The sequence below is a fragment of the Furipterus horrens genome, unplaced genomic scaffold, assembly GCF_987537825.1.
Source record: "Furipterus horrens unplaced genomic scaffold, mFurHor1.1.pri manual_scaffold_3, whole genome shotgun sequence".
Taxonomy (NCBI): domain Eukaryota; kingdom Metazoa; phylum Chordata; class Mammalia; order Chiroptera; family Furipteridae; genus Furipterus; species Furipterus horrens.
In genome coordinates, this window is record NW_028327173.1 from 81,360,143 (window position 1) to 81,383,499 (window position 23,357).

At 38.6% G+C, this 23,357-nt stretch overlaps 1 protein-coding gene across 2 annotated transcripts in view; it reads left to right on the forward strand.

Moving 5' to 3' along the window:
• Positions 1–23,357, forward strand: part of DTNBP1 (dystrobrevin binding protein 1) — a 165,521-nt gene that overhangs the window by 131,625 nt on the left and 10,539 nt on the right. The window contains exon 8 of one of the 2 annotated variants that reach the window (XM_090269792.1): positions 21,414–21,569. The exons of the other annotated variant lie outside the window; for it this stretch is intronic. Coding sequence (XP_090125918.1) covers positions 21,414–21,569 — 156 coding nt within the window. The remainder of the gene's footprint in view (positions 1–21,413; positions 21,570–23,357) is intronic. 2 annotated transcript variants of the gene reach the window in all.

Genomic DNA, 23,357 nt, shown 5'->3' on the forward strand with positions numbered 1-23,357 from the left:
TCTAGGATCTCCTCTCATTTTCTTAATTGTGTATTTTGAAGCATAAAAGTTTTTAACTTTGATGAAGTTCATTTTATCAAAATTGTTTTACTGAATTGTGCTTTTGTTGCCATATCCAAGAATGCTTTGCCTAACCTGTGGCCATGAAGATTTCCTCCTAGAAGTTTCCTATGAGGGTTTATAATAGGTTGGGTTTCACCTAATCGTGGAGGTGATAGAATTCTGTGAGGAAGAGGTACTTACTCTGTAAATGAGATTCCTGAGACCTAATTTCCAATGTGTGTGTATGGAGGCTTCCATGCACCAACCAGCAATTCTCTGACAACAGCAAAGTGTCCAAGAATTCAATGCAATTCTGACGCTATCAGGAAATAGAATCAAGTTACACAGGTAAAGGGCTCAGTACTCCAAGACTGCCTCCCCCACCCGGTCACCCCCTTTAGATGCCATTCATAAGCCCAGGTTGTTACCTGGGCTTCTGACCCACTGGCTACAGATTGGAGATTCCAGGGACCTTCTTCAACTCAGGATGCCAATCACAACTTCAGGTTTTTACCTATACTTTGGACTGACTGGATATACGTAAATCAGAGGTTTTTATGACATCTCCTTGGGTTTGATGAATTTGCTAGAACTGTTCACAAAATTCAGAGAAACTTATTTACTCGCTAGATTACTGATTTAATACAAAGGGTATTAAAAGATACAAATTGCGACTCAAATGATGAAGTACATCGATGAAGTCTTGAAAAAGATGCTTCCATCCCTGTGGAGCTTGGGGTCTGGCATGGTAGCACGTGAAGGTGTTCTTGTTTCCCAATATGGAAGCTCTCTGAAAAAGGAGAAACAGACGATCCTTTTGAGTTTTAACAGAGGCTTCCTTACATAATCACGATTGACTGAGTCATTGACCATTGGCAGTTGGTTCAACCATAAGCCACTCTCCCTTCCCCAGAAATCAGGGAGTGGGACTGAAAGTTTCATTCCTCTAACCACATGGCTGGTTCTTCTGGCACCCAACCCTCACCCTTGAGGGGGGTCCAAAATTTACCTCCTTAACACAAGAGACCATTGTTGTTCTCATCGCTTAGGAAATTCTGAAGGGTTCGGAAACTGTGAATCAGGAACCCTGGATGCTGGATGAAGACCAAATGTTTCTGAGAAATATTTTGGTCATTTGAATGACCAAATATATATTTTTTTATTAATAACAATATCACAAGCTGAGATCTGAAAGTTGAGTAGGAGGTAAGAGGATAGGGAAGAGATTTCGATTAGAGAGAACAGCATGTGCTAAGCTCACGGTTGGTAGGATAATGTCAAATTTGAGGAGGTAGGAGGAGACCATTAGAGCTGGGCGGACTGAGTGCAGGCGGTGGCACACAGTGAGAATGGAGAGGTGATAGGAGCATTTAGACCCTGTGAAGGAGTCCTCCTAAGAGCAGTGGAGTCAGAGAGGGATTTTCTTAAGCAGGGGTGACATGATCAGATCTGCTTTTCCGAAAAATCGGTCTGCCTGCTGTGTAGAAATGAATTGGAAGAGGACCAGTATGGATTTGGATTGACCAATTGAGAGACTGTTGACCAGTTAGTGAGAGATAATGACAGCTTGGACTTGGGGGAAACGTGAAAATAGAGAATATTAGGGACACCAAGAGCCTGCCTGCCTTGAATTCTGAATGGCTGAGCTTTCCAACCAGGAAATTATAATAAGGTGAGTAAGCTGGTGTCTTCAGCTTCCACTCCATTACCTAGCACATGCCTGTTTTTCGTTCTGCTCATTGAGCTGTTTTTAACTAGGAGGTGAAGTCCTGACAGCTTATACACAGCAATTTAGTTTAAATCTCGTCAATGCTCTCCTCCTTCTTCATAAAGCTTTGGGAAGAAACTGAAAGCAAGCTACCTATTCATTCATATGTTTATTTCATTTAAAAAAAATAGCAGATACTAATATACTGAGCACTCTGCTGCACACAAAGAAAATCAAGTCCCATTGATGTGGGAAGGAAACTCTTTAGGTAAAAGTAGCTTATGTTTTAAGATTAAGAAGTCTAAGATTGATTGACCTACCTGTTCTATGAATTCTGGAAGTTATCAAGAAAAATATAACTGTGGGTGAGGAAGAAACTTTTATCTACCCTTCTAGGTTCTTCCAGCTGGTCTAATAATTAAATCAACATGAGATAGATTAACAAGGGAAAATAGCTAAATTTAATTACACATGTACTTATGGGAACCCCCATATATGAGAGGCTCAGACGCAGAAAGGTAAAATGAGGTACATATGGCATTCTGAGCTAAAGGTGATGTAAGGTACCTTGGGGCTTCAGAGGGGAAGGTCATTGCAGAATGGTAAAAGGAAAAGTTCAGTAATTAGATGCTTGCTCTGCTCTATAAATATGTCATAAAATGTTATTTCTAATGATAACTATTATTATAGGCAAGGCCCAAGCTGAGACTCTTCTAGGCAGTTAAGGCAGGGCAGAATTTCTCCTGAGCCCACAAGGTCTTGTATGCCTTCAGCTCAAAACGATGCACATGCCAAAGTAGCACATCTTAGGGAGGCCTGTTCTGAACCCCCGCATAATTGGGTCTGGTGAATACCAGAGAACAATGAGAGTGGCACGAACTATGAACTCTAATCCACAGACTCATCAAAAGATGATTTTGAGACATTTTCAAGGACTACAGTATCAGCTTCAGCTCTGAGCTTTTATTTTAGTTCTGAAAGATGAAATGTGGAAAATCTTTTCTATGATATTCTCAGAGTGTCCTTTAATTGACTCAGTGAATTAATAGAAGCAAATTACTATTTCTCAAGGGTTCACAATAAATCTAATTCATTTTATCTTTCAAAATACAACAGAAAGCGCTGGGATTTCTAGACTAATGGTGAGAAGAGTCTTTTCAGAAAACTAGCATGTATTATTTTTACTAAGTGCTTTCCATTCTGTCTGTGAAATTAAAATGATACCTGGCAACATATTTCCTTTGTACAATTTTCTGAAGTACACAAAGAGAACCAAAGGTTTCTCTTGATTTAAGTTTTAGAGAAAGAGAGCTAATGAAATTTGCTATAGAAGAAGAACATGGTGTTGAAATTATTTTAGCTTCTTAATGTCCTAAATGGCAAATCTAAGACCTCTGACTGTCAAAATTAAGAGATTCTAGTAAATTGGAAATATTTCATCTCTTGTGTATATGCCCATGGTCATAAATGGAAAGACTTCAGTTTAGGAAAGGAAAGGGGCAGAAAATGAAAATGTATTAAAATTAACTATCAGACATCTGGGCCTTTTTCTAAGGGATCCACATGGATTTTTATAGGTAAATTTGAGAAATGATAAAACCTTCTGAGCCGAAAAGATAGAGGTCACCTGTTGCCAAGACCATTGTCATTAATTTCCTTGAGCATGAAGAATAAACAAAGTTGGTTCTCTGCATATGAGGAAAGGTAGGTAAAGAACATTGAAAAGCCTGAAACAATTTATGCCGAAATGCTAATCAAATCACCTCTTTGGAATACTATGGGCTTCTATCTTACCTGAATTTAAAAAAGAATATGTATGTTGTGTTGTGCCATCTTAACATAATATGAAGTTTGTGTTTTTATGTGTTTAACAAGCTTGTATCTTTAACCAGGGCCTTAGTTTACATACTAACATATTTAAAGGGCATGCAAGCACAACAGCTGGTTGTTCTGGTACATTACAAACCATCTCATAGAGAAACAGACATTTTACTAGATTTTTAAGCAAATGTTTTCATAAAATGGCAAGAGTTTGGGAGGTTTGTCCCCCGCACCCACCCCCCCCGCCCCGCCCATATCTTAGGATATTTACAAAAAGACAAAGTGATGAAATGAAAATAATTCTGTTTTGGCTTAGCCTAAACATTTTTCCTGAGTGGCTATTTCCTGAATATCGTGCCTTCTCACTTCTGTCTCATTTGTCAACAACTGCTCATTTCACAGTCACTTTTGAGTTCCTACTTTGTGCCTAGAACAGTGGAAGACCACTTAGTAAGAAAACTTATCCTCAAGCCTTCATTCTAAGGAATAGTGACATCTGATAGTTCATGAAAAGGACACTGATATATCACAGTTTTCAAAACACTATGGGTTTTATTTTAGCTTAGCTTGTAAGTTATACTTTTCTTACAACTAAATAGGCTTCTTATATGCAAACTGCTGTAATTTTAATAGAGTACATATAAGGGAATTTCCATAATACCTTGCATGTGTTGAAATTTTTATGAAATGGATAAATATCCTTATAAGTTTATGCTATCCCGAATAAACTTTCCATATTCTTTCAGTTTTTCTGGCTGCTTTTAGTTTTTGTCAACCCCAAGGAAAGGTTCGCTGCATCTTTTTGTAAATATGAATTTTGGCACATGATTCGGAGGCTATATTTTGTTGACCATTTGAGGATGATTAATTATTTTTGGAATACAGTACTATTATTTTAATGCTTTATGGGTTTCTCAGCCAGCTTTTCCATAGTCCTTGGGTAATGACATTGTTGTACTAAAATCAATCTTGCTGAGCTTCAGCGTTGTTGAATATGTACTGCACTGATTGTACAGATCAGTTTGACATCATTGCCCACTGCCAGTCTCTGAAAGCCAATTGTAGCCACTTCCTACGGCCACATTTAGCCTTGATGATTACACACGTTTGTTCTCCGCCCTTGTGCTGGCAGGCCGGTGTTTCCTGTGAGCCGCACTGCTGTTTCCTGAGGTGCTCTGTGCTGCTCACCTTCTACACTGCTGCATCTTGGACATCTGACTGGCTATGACTGCCTTGTGCAGCTGGTGTTTCCCTGCTCCTGGACGCTTGGTATTTACTGTGCAGTCGCCATTAAGTGATTGTTACCAGTTCCCTCATCAGACATGTGCTGAGCATGTTACGGGCATTAAAGGCCAAGTTGAAAGTGTAGAGAAGGAAGGAATTTCTCCTCTGCATCTCAGATTCAGTGCCTAAGGCCCTGAAAATTAACCTGACAAAAGACAGCTTAACAGGAGAAAAAGCATACAAATTTTATTTGATGTTAATATTTTATTTTATATGCACACAGAGGCCTTCACAGAAAAGAAGTAAAGACCCAAAGCAGCGATTAGACCCGGGGACTTATATACCATTTTAGCAAAGTATGTTAAATTGTGGAGAAGTAAATAGACAAAGGAAGCGAGATGGTTGGGACTTCTAGAGATGTTAAGTACATGGGGGAAATAATGGAAGATCAGGGTTATTTAGTGAGATTTGTCATGCAGACTCAAATTCAGTGTGTTCTGCATTGATGAATCATCCCCAATATAGTCGTCATCCTCTTCCTGCAGTAAGAGGGAGGGAGACACCTTTACTTGTGGAAATTTATGTTTCCTTTACAAAGGGAAATTCATACCCTGATTTTAGACAGAAGAGAAGGGCAGTGTGCTTTTCCTGACCTGCTGTTTCTGAGTTACCTTCAGCTCAAAATAATCCTAAAGCCCAAAGTTAGCATATTTTGGGGTGGCATATCCTGGTCTCCTTTAAAAGACATAGTATCTATCCCAAAATTTAGTGTTTGTTGGAGTGACAGAGGGCTGGCCTATGCTGCAGTGAAGATGTACCTGTGACAGCGAGAGCATGGAGGAAAGAGAGCCTAAAACTTCCTGTATTTGTTGGAGGAGGGGGAGCAGTTGAGCTGAGACCTGGAGAGTGCACGAAGTTTGCTGAGTGCAGGTCTGAGCAAAGGGCAAGCACACGCACAAAGTCGGGGCCTGGGGAGAGAGCTTGATTTGTTTAGGGTACCATGGGATGAGGATTGTCATTTGTAACTGGGAAAGCAATTTCTTAAGGAACCTTTCTGAATAGTGGTTTAGTTTCTAAGCTTTGTACAAAAGTCTTCACTTCTTATAATATAGTTGAAGAGCCAGGAGAAAAAGAAAGAGCAGAAGATAAAAAAAAAATAGATGGACACAATTTTGAATCAGAAATCGTGCACCTCTGATATTTCCTCTTGTCATTTTTACTCTCTGGTCCCTCTTTCTGCCAGGTAGTATGCCTTCATGGCCAGGGTCCCTGCTGAGGCCACACCACAGCTGCTCCCTCCTTCCCACTGCTCCTATCTTCACAGTCATCTGTCTTTCTATCCATTTCTCCCCGCAATTCTACAGCAGTTAATCTGAGAGAAGTATTAGGGAGAAAGCAAGCATGATAAACTAATTCACATTAAATTTTGAATGTGAATATTTTTTCAAAGCTCCCGAATACAATATTCTACTTGCCTAAAGGGGCCATGTTAAAACTTATAAATCTGTAACTGGTGAAATTTCAAGAAGTAGTGCAAGGTGAAGGGAGACTATTCCGGCCACTTAGCATGCTGCCCTGCACACTGAAATTTCCCTGCTAGTCCCTTTTTAATGCGACCCCTTTATCTGCTTCTGGACTGGGGGATCAACCCAGGGACCATCTCCCACCATCGTGCTGGCTGTGCCACCAGCCTGCCTGGGAAACAGAGTCCCTGTCTCATCCTCCTCTCATTGGCTGGATGTGAGGAGGGACTTGTGGAAGGAGGGAGGGAACCGAGGCAACCATTCATAATACTAATTTATTCATAAACTACTTACTCATAAGCCTTCCACAGGTTGTATTTGAAAGTGACAAATGCTCATTTCTGAGATATTTTCTGGAAATAATGGGATTTCTAACAGATATGAGCAGATTTCAAGCATGCTGAGATTTGATTGTTGCTGAACATTTTAAAGACAGTAGTTCCAACTTGTGACATGAGGGTGTGTATAATGAGAGTCCTTTGCATTCAGAAGCTGTTTAGCTTTGTATTTTATGCAATAAAGAAATATTCTGTATTGCAAATATATGCAGTACTGTATTCTGTTTTAAATGTGTAAATGTTGTAGGAAATAAACCTCAATCATTTAAAAAGTGCTACTGAATTCATAATAGATTTTTGTTGTCATATATATTTTCTCAGTAAATTGTCAATAAAAGTACACCCACTCTTAAACTTGAACAGATTTGAAACCATTGTTTTATATTGCAATTTTGGACTGCTTAATTTAAAATCACAGCAGCAGAAGTAAAAAACATAATCATTAAAGGTGATTGTTTTTAATATTATTGAATGTTCTTAAGTGATACTTAAAGTCTAAATAAATCTAACATCTGAAGTTATTTAATCAACAGTGAGAGTCATGCCCTGGCCAGGTGTTGGAATGTCATCATGGACCCCAAAGGGTGGTGGTTTTGATCCCTGCTCAGGACACATGCTGGGGTTGCAGGTTTGATCCCCATTTGAAGTATGTGCAGGAGGCTTTGATTGATGTTTCTCACTGTCTCGCTCTACCTTCTTTTCTCTTTAAAATCAATAAATATATCCTCAGGTGAGGATTTAAGGAAAAAAATTTTAATTGAGAATCGTTACGCTAATGTGTAATCTTAAAACATGATTTTGATTTCCCAGCGTTCGACTGAGGGATCATGGAGAACTGCCTGCCTAAGTAGTAAAAGTTCTTTCACCCTCAAACAGGAACGGTTCTTGAAGCAGAAATGGAATTGGCAAAATGGCATTTTGAGCCCCTGCCCAAACTGGGAAGGCTTTTGGAGTCTACAGTGTCCTAATAAAATGCAAATGTATCCAAAACACAAAATCTTGGTTCTGAAGAGCCAAAAGGATCTTATCCTGTAAAAACTTTTCATAAAGCTTACTGGACAGCTAGCTGAGTAAAATGTTGGGTGGGGGCAGGAGAATGCAGCCTACTGAGGGTAGGAAAATTAGCTCCAAAAGAAGAGGCCCAAGGGGGCAGGTGGGCTGAGAGGACGATACCAGCCCCCTCATCGCCCACACCCACTGCATGTGTCTGGACCTCGTAATTCAGATCCCTTTTAAAAAGAAAAAAGAAAAATCATTTTTTGTTCAAATAGAAACATTCAAATTGTAGTCTTTTGGATGCAATCCTTGGACACATTTTTGGGGTCAAACATAAAATTGTAAGTGGTCTTGTCTGTGACTGCATTTTGTTTTTGACCTGACTCATAAGAAAGCCATCAGAACTTATTTCCCAGTTCTGATAGTGAGAGTCCTCTGAGGGGATTGCTGTCAAAGTTAGTTCACTTTCGTCAGGTGGTTACTTGTTCCTAAATGAGTATGATACAGAAATATAAATTTATATTAACTAATGAAAACGTAAACTTAGTATCTATGTTTTTGTCATGATTAAAAAACAAATTAATCCATACTATATAGGCTTCAACACTAGGCCCAATCACTGCCAGCTGTTGTTTTTTTAAATATACATTGCTTCATTTTTAGGTGTTAGATCTTGTTGCCTTTTTTCTTTTTTCCTCTCACTCCTCCAACTCTCTAGAAATGCATATGAGTTTAGTTTTTAGAGATTTCTCAAGATTCTTTTATAAAATACCAGCCTAAGTCACTGTTGTCATAGGTACAATTATGTCTTACTGAGAAAATTTCATTGACACCACTTTTGTACTGAATTCCAACTCTTAGGAGCAAGGGGATGCTTTGATTTTTGTGTTCTTAAGTTTTCCATTGACAAAAAAAAGAATAGTCATTCCATCCTTCCAAATGTTAGAAATTGGGAGAACTTGTTTTTATAAGTTTGGAATTTAAGAATAGAAAATATTGACACAAAATCTAGGGGTGGTCTATCTTAACCCATGAACAGATTGTTTAATGGCCATGAATCCAAAGCAGGTAGAGCTATTCTAAAACTTTTAAATACATGATAATTCAGTTTGTATAACAAGCTTGCCAGGTTTTCAAGGTTGAGGAATTTCTGGTTAATTCAAACCTTTTATCTATTGATATTTACCATTTACTCTGTCAAAGATTACCTATTTTCAAAGCAGTAGAATGTCTTATAAAAGTTTCTAATAATTCAGGAAGGTCTTTAAAATCTTTTAATACATTAGGTTATCATTGTGATTAACTACTTATACTAATGAAGCTCAAATTTTTTAATTAGTAGAAATTTCTGGTTGTAAAAATTTCAGTTAACCCTAGATTTTACTGTAGTATTGCTACATTATAGTACTTTAAATTGTGAACAAATAAGCTATAAGGAATTATAGGCAAATAGTACGCCTGCTTATTAAGTGTATTGAATAAATTAAATGCATGAATGAGCTCACATAAGAATAAATGGATAAAGAAATACATTCATACATTGAATATTTTTAAGTAAGGAATTATTTAAGCATTATCAAAAACAGTAAATTATTGGATATGTCAAAATACATGTTATGGTTATTTGGGAATATTTTGTGTATTTATAGAACCTTATGCTTATTTGAATTTTTAATTCTAAAGGTATATGATAGCATTATAAAAAGGTATACCATCAAAGGCAAACAACCATCCACAATCTCACTGTAATAATGAAACTTTTTTTAAGAGTGTTTATTAGTTCTTCATATGAGTTATACATATTTGTCTTTTTATTCTTTCACTTAATGTTTTATAAATATCTTGGACATATTTATTGATGGCTACATGATGGTCCATCAAATGGGTATGTCATTTAAGGCAGAAATGAGCTTCTCTATGTAGATGGCTCTTTTCTTCTCTTGGATTCTGTGATTAGCAAATATCGTCAGAAGCAGCAGCATTAGGTAAAAGTATATGGATTTTTTAATGGGTTTTGATACAGGATATGAAATTGCTTTCAACAGTTTATACTATCACTAATAATGAGAACATCTCACCTTATTCTTGTTAGTATTGTCTATATATTGGCCAGTATATAACTGGCCAAAAATATGATTTCATTTTTGATAACATACAGGGCTGAACATTGTTTCTCTTCTGTGAATTATCTGTTGTTTTCTATGGTAAAGATTTTATTTGGGTCTTAATTTTTTCTAACAGTTTGTTTCATTTTTTACTATGGTAAAAATAATGGTCTTTTGCCACTTATGGAAACAACTTTTTTCAACCGGTCATTCCCATTTTATTGTCTTTTTTAAACATGCAAGCATACTTAGTGTTTGTGTTATGTAAGATCTGGTTATCTTTGATAATCTTTAATAGTATGGAAGACCCTCTGTTGGTAATTTTAAAGATTTAATTTGGTTTTCTTTAAAATATTTCATTTTATTTGTGATGTTCAATTTAATTCATTTGGCATGCCTTTAAATTGATTTTATAATTGACTAACTAGTTTTTACAATACCATTTATTACAAATTATTTTACTTTCTCATTTGTTCTGATATATGAGTATTTGGGGGATATTCCATTTTAGTGATCTCTCCATCTCTTTTTGTTTTCCATGATGTTTTAATTATTGTTTTATGAAATGTTTTAATATCTGGTAAGGCTAGGCTACCATCTCCTCTACCTTTAAAAAAAATATGATCAAAGTTATGATATCAGAATTATTGGGGAAAACCCATTAGATAGCTTTTCATTCTTTTCCATACCCCAAGATCTTTGAAAAATTGAAAAAATTTTAGCTTCTTCATCAGATTTTTATATTTAACAGTTTCAATTCTTTTGTTAATTTCTAAGATATGTATAATTTTGAATCAAATTATACATTTCATTGACGTTTCAAAATGTGTCAGCATATATTTGGGCAAAGTTTTCTTCGGTCCTCTTAGGGTCCCCGAGTCTGAAAATTAAACTGATGAAGAGAAATTAACAGGAGATATATATACATATTTATTTAATGTAGGTTTGATGTGACACAGGAAACGAAGGCCTGAAGACACAGGAAATGAAGGCCTGTGTGTCGCTGTGTGAGGTTGGATGGACAGTGCACAGCAGTGGAGGATGTGACAGGTGGAGGAGTATGAGGTGTGTGTGGGAAACTGGGGGAGACTTCACAAGGCCTGTGGGCTCGGATTCTTAAGTCCCTCTGTCGTGGGGCTGCGGTTGCTCCTTTCCTCTTGGTATAGGGAGGGCACTTCTCACATGAGGGCACCTGTTTCAGGGGAGAAAGGCTGTGGGAAGGTCAGAGTGACCTTCTTGCTTATGCCATTTTCTCAGACTCCTTCAGCTTAAAATATTCAGTATGCCAAGGTGCCATATTTGGGGGTAGTGTGTCCTGAACTTAGTCACAAGTTTTTATATCTCTTCTGTATCTAGGGTGTTATACCCTCTCTCTTATCTCACTTGGGGTATGATTACTTTTTCCTCTTCTCTTAGTTTTTATTTGCCAGAGTTTTGTTTACATGAATGTCTAGATGAAAATAATTGGAAAACCTCTTCAAGTTGTCTCTGGAAATGGAGATGAGAACATACGCTTGGTTAGATCTGGGTTTCAGAACAAAGAATAGTTTTGGTCACCTCGTTTCTGTCTCCTAATGAAGCGACCAAGCCATTGAGCAGGGACTGATAAGTTGTTACACAGAATGAGGTGGGGTTGTTGTGTAGGGAACCTATCCTGAGGTGAGGGTGCTTGTCTCTCATCAGGAAAGATGACCAGAGGTCACACTTGTTCCTGATTATGCATTTTGGTTGTTTCTGGAGATTTTCCTTTTAGATGATTTTGTGGATATTTTTAACAGAGTTAAGTAGTGGACATTTCTGTCATTTCCATGAATTGTGCCAGCTTCTCCATCTTGTATTTCTTCCCTTTTTCATTCTACAAATATTTGTACAAAATAAAAATTTGAATGGAGTGGGTGCACAGATGTAGTGCACCTCAAGCAGTGGTTCTTAAAGTCTGGTCCTTGGACCCTACAGTATCAGCATCACCTCGGAATTGGCTAGAAATGCAAATTCTCTGGCTCTACCAAGTACTGAATCAGTAACTCTGGGCATGGGGCCCAACAATCTGTGTTCATCAGCTCTTAAGGTGATTTTGATGCCACTAAAAGTTGAGAGCCACCGGCCTACTTTCTTTTTCTTTTTTAAAGATTTTATTACTTTTTAGAGAGGGGAAGGGAGGGAGAAAGAGAGGGAGAGAAACATCAACCAGTTGCCTGTCATATGCACCCCGACTGGGAACCGAACCCGAAACTCAGGCATGTGCCCAGACCAGGAATCAAGCCAGCAGCAACCTTTTGCTTTGTGGGATGATACCCAACCAACTCACCCATCCCAGTCAGGGCCCTACTTTCTTTATAACCCCATTGAATGAATTCTTTAATAACAAGTTTATACTTATTTTCCAGTCTTCCATCATGTAATAAAAAACTCTACAGGAGTTTGAAAGGACTCCTGTAGAGATCTAAACCTCCTGCCTTCACCCCTCCCAAGTAATTGTGATTGAGTAGATCAGTAACCTAAATAAAATTCAGGAAAATTTTAGACATAACTTAAAAATTCTGTGAAATTGGCTATTGTCTAAATATTCATGACACAGAGCTTCTAGCCTGTAAATTTTATCTTACAAGGAATATATGGAAACCACCAAAAGAATAGGAAAACATAAAATATGCTTCATATTTTATACAGCTTGTTTATGTATTGTTTCTGTAAAAAGTATCTTTTGTGAATATATCACGGAAGAGCACTTTCAAATGGAGTTGAACCACTCCTTGAAACTGTGACCAATCCTATCCATTTAGTTATCTGTTGACCCCTTGCAACACGTACAGCAGTCTTGGTGCCACCTGAACTCATTTCAGGCCACTAAGCTCTACTATCAGCCTCCACCTTTACCCTTGAACAGGTTAATAAATCATGAAGCCTCTGACCTCAGAGTGAGCGCATTTCTCACTTATCCATTAATCTTGAGCTTTTTGGTTCTAATAATTCTTTAAGCAATAAAATGACTCAGGAAATGAATACAAAAATACCTTCATGTTTTTATTAATAGTTACATTTAATTTTTTGGAAATATCTCTAATTTAAAAGGTCCAAAAATTCCTTACTGCTAATCTAATTTTCACATAATTTTACCAAAAAATAGGATTTGGGATTACCTCTTCATTCCCCAATGAAAAGTTAATAGAAATACAAATGTATTTAAGAACTAGAAGTGACCTTCTTATGGATATCCACCCCCCACGCCTGACCTTTAACTGATGCGAGGCCTGGAGGGTGAAGGGTGTGGCTCAGAGACCCACAGCTACACCAGGCCCTCCAGGCTGCGTTGCCCCTCCCAGAAAACCTAAGGTCCAGTTGAGCATTTCTGTCTTACATTTTCCAGCAAACCTTGTACATGTTGTGTTTCTGCAGTATCCATTTTGTTAATATTCTAGATAGTGATCGTTTCCTTCAGGGTAATTGATAGAAATTTGAGGTGTTCCAGAAGTTCAGATGCTACAATAGTGTTTGTTTCCTGTGATGGAGTGGGGGCGGGGGGGGGGGCAGGCGGGGGGGGGGCTAGGAAGCAGCTGCTCAGAAGGACTGAACTTTGTCAAGTGTCCTGAGGAGTTGCCATGAGTCCTTTGTTGTCTAAAAGTTATTTATTCTGACTGTCTACAAAACCTGCAATTATTCTAAACCACCATATTTTAGGTAAGGACCATCCTTTCTTAGTTGCATGTAAAAGAAATTAAGTACCATTTGGTTCTTGATAAATGTGTGTGAAGGGTGTGTGTGTGTGTTGGAGAGTGAAGAAAAGTCCTGTAAAAAGTCCTGTAATACATTTTTTAAAAAATATTTTAACTTTAGCTTGCATAGGAGAATTAATTTCAAAATATCAATTCTGAGGAATAGGGCTTTATAATATAGACTACATGTACTCATAGATATATGATTTAAAATAATTTGAGTCTTAGAAACTAATTATTCCTGAAAGCTAAACAAAACATTTCTAAACTGTAGAAACATAGGGCACAGAAGTTGATATTTTAAAAGCCCATGTATAAAAATACCAATTCTAGAAAAATATTACTTTAAGGTGCCTGTTTGCATCCAATCTGATCCAGTTTGTATTTATTTTTTAAGGTTGGGGCAGAAGGTCAGGGAGACTTTAAAAATGGTTGTCTTATTTTGAAAATGAATTTAAGGTAGAAATAAAACAGCTGTTAACTAGTAAAAGTACAGAATTGGTGGGTTCTAAAACTGGAAGGAAATCTTGTCTATTTTGTCATTGTTTACAAGTCCTCAGTTCCTGAATATGTATTTTTAATTAAATGTTTTACTACCTCCAAATGTAAAGAAAAGTTAAGTAGGGGAAAATAGAAATATCTCAAGGAACTAAAAGTACCTTTAGAAAAGAAGCAATTATTAAAATATTTAAGAGGAAGTTGAAACTTGTTTCTAAGAGATACAGACTCTGGGGAAAAGGACAGGAAACAGATTCCCTGCGTTATAATTAGTAGGTCTCACCAAATGCTAGTGAGGACGTGGAGGAATGGGGTCACCTAGACATACATCAATGATGGGGATAGAAAATGGAATCGCCGCTCTGAAAAAGAGTCTGGCAGTTCCTTTCCAAACTAAACAATGCACTTACCATATAACCCCGCAATTGCATTCTTGTACATTTACCTCAGAGAAGTGACTTACTTTCATGCAGGAACTGGTGCACAAATGTTCATAGCTGCTTTATTAATAATAGCCAGTAAGGAAGGAAGAAATTCAGTGAGTGAATGGTTAAACTGTTGTACCATGAAATTCTACTCAGCAAGAAAAAGGAACAAATTATTAGTACATGCAACAACTTGGATGAACCTCAAAGAAATTTTGCTAAGTAGGGGAAAAACAGCCAGTCTCAAAAGGGTATATATAGACTCCATGATGCCATTTATGTAAAATTGGTAAAATAATGTAATTACAGGTTTGGAGAACAGGTGGTTGGTTGGGCAGCGGAGGGTCTGGTTACAAGAGGGCGACATGGGGCAGACTTGTGATAGTACAGGTGAATGTCTTGATTAGTTGTTACACAAGACTGTGCATAAGACTGCATAGAGGTCCCCGCACCCCCCAAGCACACACACTTACACAGTGCATGTGTGACTGGTGAAGTCTGAACAAGCTCTGGGGGGGGAGCAGCAGTGTCAGTTGTTTGGATTTTGATGTTGTACCATTACTATCTAAGATGTTAGCACCAGGGGAAGTTGGGGGTGGATGCACAAGACTACCCTATACATTTCTTAACAACACCCTGTGAATCAAAACTATTTCAAAGTAAAAAGTTAAAAAAACACAATTCTTCCAGTGGTATCCCCCAGAAAGATTGAATATGGTAATTGCATGTAGTTCAAGGAAAAAAGAAAACCTGATGCATGTACACCCAAATGTTAGTGTGGTCATCTATTTTTGGTTGATTTCAGAGGGATTATTAAAAATGCTGTCACACTGGCAGATTTTAGTATTGTCTTTTAGTGGTCCTGTAGTTTGACAGCTGATTGGCAGTTAAGTTTTTATCAAAAACAGTTTGGAAAGATGTTTGTTTACTATTTGTATTTAGAAATATGTTTAGAAATTTACAGATTTCACATTTCTCCCTTGATCACATCATGTATATTTTAGTATCACAAAATTCATACTCTCCAAGAATATAAAAACATCAGAATTGTAAATATTTAAATCATAGATTTTAAATTTATTCTTAGTCTTGGTTATTTATCTTGAATGAAAAATTCTCTTAATCTTTAATATTATGTAAAGATTGCCAGAATTTTTCTTAACTCATATTTAAATTTTATTGTTTGTTTTTAACATGAGAGTCTCATTAACTCTTTTACCAGAGAGGGTTATCCTGGTTTTCCTCATATCATCCATTCCCTTCCTCCCACCAGCTGTGGGGCCCTTTTCAGTCCTAACCCCTCACTGTTTTTTAGTATGTAGCAACTGTGTTAAAGGCTTAGTTGTAGAATTGGTTCCTAAATGAGCTGATAGATATTTGGGAATATTTCCTTATCTTGTGGAATCCGTATGCCCCACTAAAACATATAATTGAGAATCGATTATGCCATCCTAACTGGTAATGGGATTTTTTCTTGTTCTTAGTAATTTATCCATTTGAAATTGGTAGTGGTGGCTAAAGTGGAATCTGCAGTCAGAACTTGAGCAATGATCTGCAGTTAAAATAAAGGAAACACAGACCTGGGTTGATGATGGAATTAAATGATTATTCCTTACACCTGGTAGGGAAAAACTACTGCAGTTCTTTCATGGATTCATCTTTCTAATCTTAAGACTGTGTTTTGAAGTTTTATAATCTTTTTTATTTGTCTTGCTTTCCCCAGTATAATAAGTGACATCTTACATGTGAAAAAGACATTTTTTCTTGTAGAAAATGCTTCATACTTTATTTTTCCCATAGTCATTCTAAAATTCACATATCATTAAACCTCTAGATTTGAAATATTCCCTCAAATGTCCTTCAGTCATTTCATCATTCCCAAATGTGGCTGTTTCTTGGCAGAAGTTGGGCTGATGATTCCAGGACAAACAGCAGAATTAGAACATCACTCCCAGGTGTGTAGCTGAGGGTGAATCTTTTCAACTGCTGCCCAGGACAGTTATTTTAATGTGTGCCATGTGCCTTTCCATTATTGTCCTGAGTGAGGAGCTGGTATAGCCAGACCTGTACTCGCTTTTCAGAGATACTTAGTGGTTGGCTCTAAGATATGACAGGGGCTGGAACAGTGTGAGCCAGTATAGGGCAGTTGGAAATATTTCAAACCACTGTGTAACATGTTTTAAAAATTAAGTTATTTTTTTTCTTTAAGTCATTTAAAGTTTCCTAATCCAAACCTCCCCTTTTGTGAAGGTTGAGACATGTTCAGATTTTATTCCAATACAGAAAACGTAAGCTAGAAAACTGTAGGACTTACATTTGAGAAACTTGAGAGAATTAAACTTTTGAAGCAGACGTCTTGAGAAGAAAGTTTTCAAGTTACATAACTATATATATATATAATCAGTTCAGTTAAAACAACATATTCTTTAATGAAAACCCCTTTGATCTTGTTTTTGAGCTGCTTATTCTGAAATTATTTTTTTAAGATTAATTGAACTTTGAAGTGTTTGAAGCATACTTAATCTATTTTAGGGTTGACTTATTTTAAGGCACTTGGCAGCCATGAAGCAGTTGAACAGATAGGTTGATGGCTGAAGTGAAACAAATGAAAAGACATCTTCTTCAGTTCTCTTTTTCCCTGCTCTTGTGAGTAAACTCTAAATTCTTTACAGATTTACTAAGGGCCTGAAACGTGACTAATTCTGAAGTGTCTGAGTGGGGCTGAGTTAGGGTAATTCTCAGCATTATACACATCCTGGTTTGTGGTAATATTTCATATCATTTCCCTTTCAAGAGTCTGCTGTTTCAAATAATGCTGGTATTGATATTAGCCGTCAGCTGTTGGTCAACGCTGTGTATCTGGTGATTTGCGTGTTACCTCCTGTGATCCTGCCAACAGGTCTTTTTACCTTTTTTTTTTTGTACAGAGGAGGAAGTTGAGACACAGAGATATTAGGTTAGTTATAGCTAGTAATAGATACCCTGACTTAGGTTTCTCTGAAACAGGGACTGCGATGAGGATTTTGCTGCAGGAAGTTTATTTGGAAGATGATCCTAGGAAGCAGGAGTGATGGAGCAGTGCGAGAGAGCAAAAGAGGAAATGTCAATAAAGGGGTGGATTAATCCAGTGGCTGCCATAGCCAAGGTCTGCAGCTCTGCCAGCATCTCTGAGCAGTGTTCAGAATGCCTCCTAGAATTGCCGTCCAAAGGATGGGAGGCTGGGGCTTTGGTACACTGACTTCTGTCACCCAGTGGTTGAAAGCTCCCTTAATTCCCCAGAATTTTCAGGTTATGCCAGTTTGTAGATTCCAGGATTCAGAGAGTACTCCAACCAGAAAAACACAGAGATGCACAGACATGGCCTTGAGGTGGAGCTTTGTACGCATATGAAGGAGATAACTGAGAGCTGCCTGGCTGCAGCTGAGATCAGAAGTAGGCTAAGGGGATGTGGCGTGAGGCGCCAGAAGCATTCGCTCAAAGGGATAGGACCCCAGCCCAGTCTGATTGACTCCAAAACCTGTGCTTTCAGGTCACATCTCCCTGTAAACAAAGATATGAGATGGGTGTGTAAAATTAGGGTGGTATGGAAATACAGAGAATGCACATAAGCATTATAATAGCATGAATATAATGCAAATCGTCAATATTATACATATAATTATATGTACTCAGGAAGATTTACTTTCCTGTTTGTGTTGCTTTAATATTTGTTTGTATTTCTCACATACAAGCTCTGTCCAGAAGGTATCCAGCCATGTAATATGAAAAATAGAGCCAATTTATTAAAGAAGATACAAGCTACAAGAAACTTTGTACACAGGACAGTGATGCCTCAGTCCCCTTCAAAGTAGGCGCCTTGGGACCTCACACAGTTCTCCCAGTTGCCATCAGCTGCCCTGTCTTATTTCCCTGAATCTCACTGACAATCTGAAATCTGTTCCCTTTCAAAGGTGATTTTAGTTTTGGGAAAAGCCAGAAATCACGGGGCACCAAATCTGGGCTGTAGGGGGGCTGAGCCACCTGGGTGATTTGATGTTTCACCAAAAAACACTGCATGAGACGTGATGCATGAGCAGGTACTTTGTCATGATGAAGCTGCCAGTCACCAGTTGCCCATAGCTGTGGCCTTCTAAATCATCCAAATAGTTTCCACAAAGTAATGTTTAAGCTTAATGCAAAATTTGATACAGATGAGTTGCTCTACTCAGTCATTTTGAATACAATGGCCACACAGTACACAGGCTCACTCAGTGGCGTCTACCACCCCCACTGACTAGTACAGTGAAGTCATCATTGTTTACGCATGTGCATTGCAGTCCTCTCTCCTTGGCTGCCAGGTTACATCAGTGTCCCACAAACCATTTTTGTTAACAATGGCTGGACTTTTTCCAGACAGACATTCGTGTGTGTGTGTGTATGTGTGTATACATTAGAAGAAGAATGCGCAGAATATTCTAAATATTGGAGACTATAACCAGTTTGGAATAAAAATATACTCCATTATTGAGTTTTTATGATCCAGTGCCTACAGGATTATATAGAACTCAGGATTTGTGAAATGTGACATTGGGTATTTGAGGGGATAGGGGCATGGCTAAGGCAGATCAGTCACATGGGGCTTGTAGACCATTGTTCATTGTAAGTACTGCTGTGGTGGTGGTGGTGGTTTCTTAAATCCTCACCCGAGGATATGTTTATTGATTCTAGAAAGGGAAAAAGGGAGGGAGAAAAACATTGATGTGAGAGAGAAAATTCAATTGCCTTTGGTATAGGCAACCTTGGTTTGTGCCCTGACCAGGAATCAAACCTGCAGCCTTTTGGTGTATAGCATGACGCTCCAACCAACTGAACCACCTGGCCAGAGCAACGGTGGTGGTTTTTTGTTGCTGTTGTTGTTGTTGTTGTTAAAAGTTTCTTGATAACATCCCAAAGAGTTTTTAAATGAGATATAATTGACATATAACATTGTGTAAGTTTAGGGTGTACAACGTGTTGATTCAATACATTGATATATTGCAATATGAATACCACTACAGAGTTAGCTAACACCTCCCATTTCATATAATTATTCCTTTTTTGTGGTGAGAACATTTAAGATCTAGTCCCTTACAAATTTTAAAGTATATAATACAATATTGTTGACTATAATCATGTGCTATGCAGCAGATCTCCAGCACTTAGTCATCTTCTAACTGCAAGTCCCCCACCACCCAGCCCCTGGTAACCACCATTCTACTCTCTGTTGTACAAGCTTGGTTTTTTTTAGATTCCTTCGTATAAGTGTTATCATACAATATTTGTCTTTCTCTGTCTGGCTTATCTCAGTATAATGCCCTCAAGGCCCATCCACGTTGTCTCAAATGGCAGGAATTTCTTCTTTCTCATGGCTGGATGGTATTCCATTGTATATCTACATCTTCATTATCCATTCATCCATCGACAGACACTTAGGCTATTTCCTTATCATGGCTGTTGTGAATAATGCTGCAGTAAGCATGGCATGCAAATATCTTTTTGATACCCTGTTTTCATTTCCTTTACCTAAATACCCAGAAGTGGGATGGCTAGACCATGTGGTAGTTCTATTTTAAAATTTTTATTGCTTTCCATAGTGGCTGCACCAATTTACAGTACCACCAAGAGTGTACAGACATTTCCCTTTCTCTACATCCTTGCCAACATGTGTTTTTTTGATAATAACCATTCTAACAGGTGTGAGGTGATATCTCATTATGTTTTTGATTTGAATTTTCCTGATGATTAGTGAGGTTGAACATCTTTTCATGTACCTGTTGGCCATTTGTATGTCTTCTTTGGAAAAATGTCTTTTCAGATCCTCTATGCATTTTAAATTAAGATTTTGTTGGGTTTTTTTTTTTGAATTGTATGAGTTTTAATATCCCAAAGTTGTCGACACTCCCCAGAGAGGAACCAGAGAGAACAATGCCTTGGTGAAATTATTTTTCAGTGATTTGGGCCCAACATTTATTCCAGGACAGTAGGTAGCTGAAGCTTTGTTCACCTGCCAAACTCACCCAAGCATGGTCTCTGCCATAGGATAGGTGTTGCAAAATACTTGCTTTAAGGCAAAGAACTCAAGTGGTTATTTTTTCAATTCTTCAGCCAGTCAGATTTGGGAAGGAGCTGGAATTCATATAGACAGCTTATTTGGAGTATTACATATTGCTGCATAATAGATCACTACAAACTTAATGGCTTAAAATAATGTTCACAGTCAGAAGTCAAGGTCTGGTGTGAAGACTGGGCTCTCTGCTCAGGGTCTCATAGGCTGAAGTCAGGGTGTCAGCCAGGCTGAGGTTTCTGTCTTCTTACTTCTTCAGCCTGACCTTGAAGGATCATTGCTCATGTTAATTATAAAGTAGTTCTTTCACATTATTTCATTTAAGTTTCACATTAATATTGGGTTAATATTTCTGTCCGAAATTTTCAGGTGAGTACTGTTAGGCTCAGAAAGTCTAAATGACTTAGATTGCACAGTTAATAAACAACAAAGCCAAGACCAGACACTTTTCTACTAGCCACAATGGCTGTATCTTGCTCTTTAAGAAACATGTATTGAGTCCTTACTTTGTGCCAGGCTTTGAGCTGGGTGATATTAAAATGAGTAACAAACATATGGTCACAGTCCTCCAGGAAGCCCAAGCCTTCACCCTTTGCACTGTGATGTATAGTCAGCTACAAAAGTTTGATCACAGTGTTATGGAAACCTCAGGATGGAGTTGAGGGATTAATGAGATGTCGATCTTGAAAGACAGGCATCTCTTCACTGAAGAGTGGGAGATGTGGATGGGAAGGTCATTCCAGGCAGGGGAAGAGCATGAGCAAAGGTAGGAGGAACAAGTGTAGCCAACTGGGGGAGAGGACTTGGTTGTATTGCAGTCGAGGCGCCCACCAGAGTTTGACACTGTCAGCTTGGAGGGTAGCTGTGAGTAGATATTTTTACCCATTTCCTATCTCAGTTTCTTTTCAACCCTGACCCAAATTATTCTGTGCCCTTAGCTGAACTAGATGCAGAGCACTCCCGAAAGGTCCTGGAGATGGAGCATACCCAGCAAATGAAGCTGAAGGAGCGGCAGAAGTTTTTTGAGGAAGCCTTCCAGCAGGACATGGAGCAGTACCTTTCCACAGGTTACCTGCAGATAGCAGAGGGGCGAGGCAAGTGACGGGCTGAGGGGCTGGCTTCTCGGGTGTGTGATGGTGTCAGCTGCTCCCCGTGGTGGAGCATGGGATGAAGTCCCCCAAAATCAGAGTTGATGCATCCTTTTTGTCTTGCCATTGTTTTTGCCTCTTTCTGTAGTTCTGGGCTTTAATTGAAGATATTTTAAAAATGTGAAATATGTTAGGGAAAAAAAAGACAAAAGAAACATTACCCATAATTCTACAGTACAGAGGAGTCCCTAGTACTATGTTAGAGTGGTTCTTTCCAGCCTGTGTGTATGAGTCTATTTATATAATTGGTATCTGGCTTTATATCTACCTTTTCTTAATACTCTATGGGGTCTTACCTCTTATATTATGAAAAATCCTTTGAAAAGGGTATGTTTTAAAACCTGTATCTTCATTGTCAGGATGGATCCTAGTTGAACATTTAGGTCCTTTACCTCTGTAAATGGTGCTATGATGAACATCTAGATGCACAAATGTTAAGCTGCCTCTCTGATAGTTCCCAAGAGCAAACTGAGTAGTGGAGAAAAAAAGGTACTAGCTCCTTCAGCAGCCTCTCCTTTCCCAAGACCTGGGTGCCTCAGGGGAGTCCCTGGGGTGGCAGGGGCAGGGGGAAGCACTGGGCAGCTTGCACTTTACTTTCCTCTCAGGGGGCGCTGAGGGCAGGAGCAGCCTTCTGTCACAGGCAATGTGGAGAAGTGCCCAGACCTTCCCCATGTACCTGCCTTTCTGTCCTTCTGGGCATCTTACCTCTTGGAAACCTCCTATGCTTCCCAGATCTCTCTGTATTCAACTTCCATACTCTTCCCTGGCCTGCCTGGCACTGGACTTTGCTCTCTATACACCACTGATTCACTGCAGCCCCCAGCTTATCTGTTGCCCTCACTCTGTTCCTTGTCAGTCAGTTCTGTGTCCTCCACCCCCAGGAGAGGTTAAAGAAATCAGGGGGAAAGAAAGTAATGTAAGAGAAAACAAATGAATAGCACTATGTGAGTGCCTCAGAATGTACCGAAGAATGCATTACGTGGATAATGCTGCTTTTAAGTCACAGTGGACAGTAGAGATTTGAAGTTTAACCTCTTTATCTGCAGATTCAGCTCTCCCTCTCTGTATCCCACTGACCTCGAAAGTCAGCTTGCCTGTTTCTTCAGACTATGTTCAGTGTTCAGTTTTTTTTAGTGTTTGGTGCTGGTTCAAGGGAAAGCTATCCCTGTTTACTCCAGGGATTTGTGTCTTGTCGTGGGCAGGAGCTGAGAAGGACATCGTCTTGGTCAACTCAGGCTGCCATAACAGAATACCACAGACTGAGTGTGGCTAAAGCAACACAAGTTTATTTTTTATGGTTCTTGAGGTTGGAAGTCCTAGACCAAGGTACTGGCTGATTTGGTTCCCTGTTGGGGCTGTCTTCCTGGCTCACTGTGTCCTCACATAATGGAGAGAGAGCATCTCTCTGGTGTCCCCTCCTAGGAGGGCACTAATCTCATTGCCAGGGCCCCACCCTCATGACCTCATTTAAACCTAATCACGTCCCAAAGGTCCTACCTCCAAACAGCATCATAAGGGGGGTTAGGGCTCCAACATACAAATTGGGAGGGACACAAACATTCAGTCCATAACAGATATACACACCCTGGCAAATTTTTAAATTTTTTTTTAAATTTTATTTTTGGTTTTAGAGAGAGGGGGAGTGAGAAAGAAAAGGGGAGAAACATCGATGTGAGAGAGAAACAGCAATCGGTTGTCCTCTGTATATGCCCTGACCAGGTACCAAACGTGCAA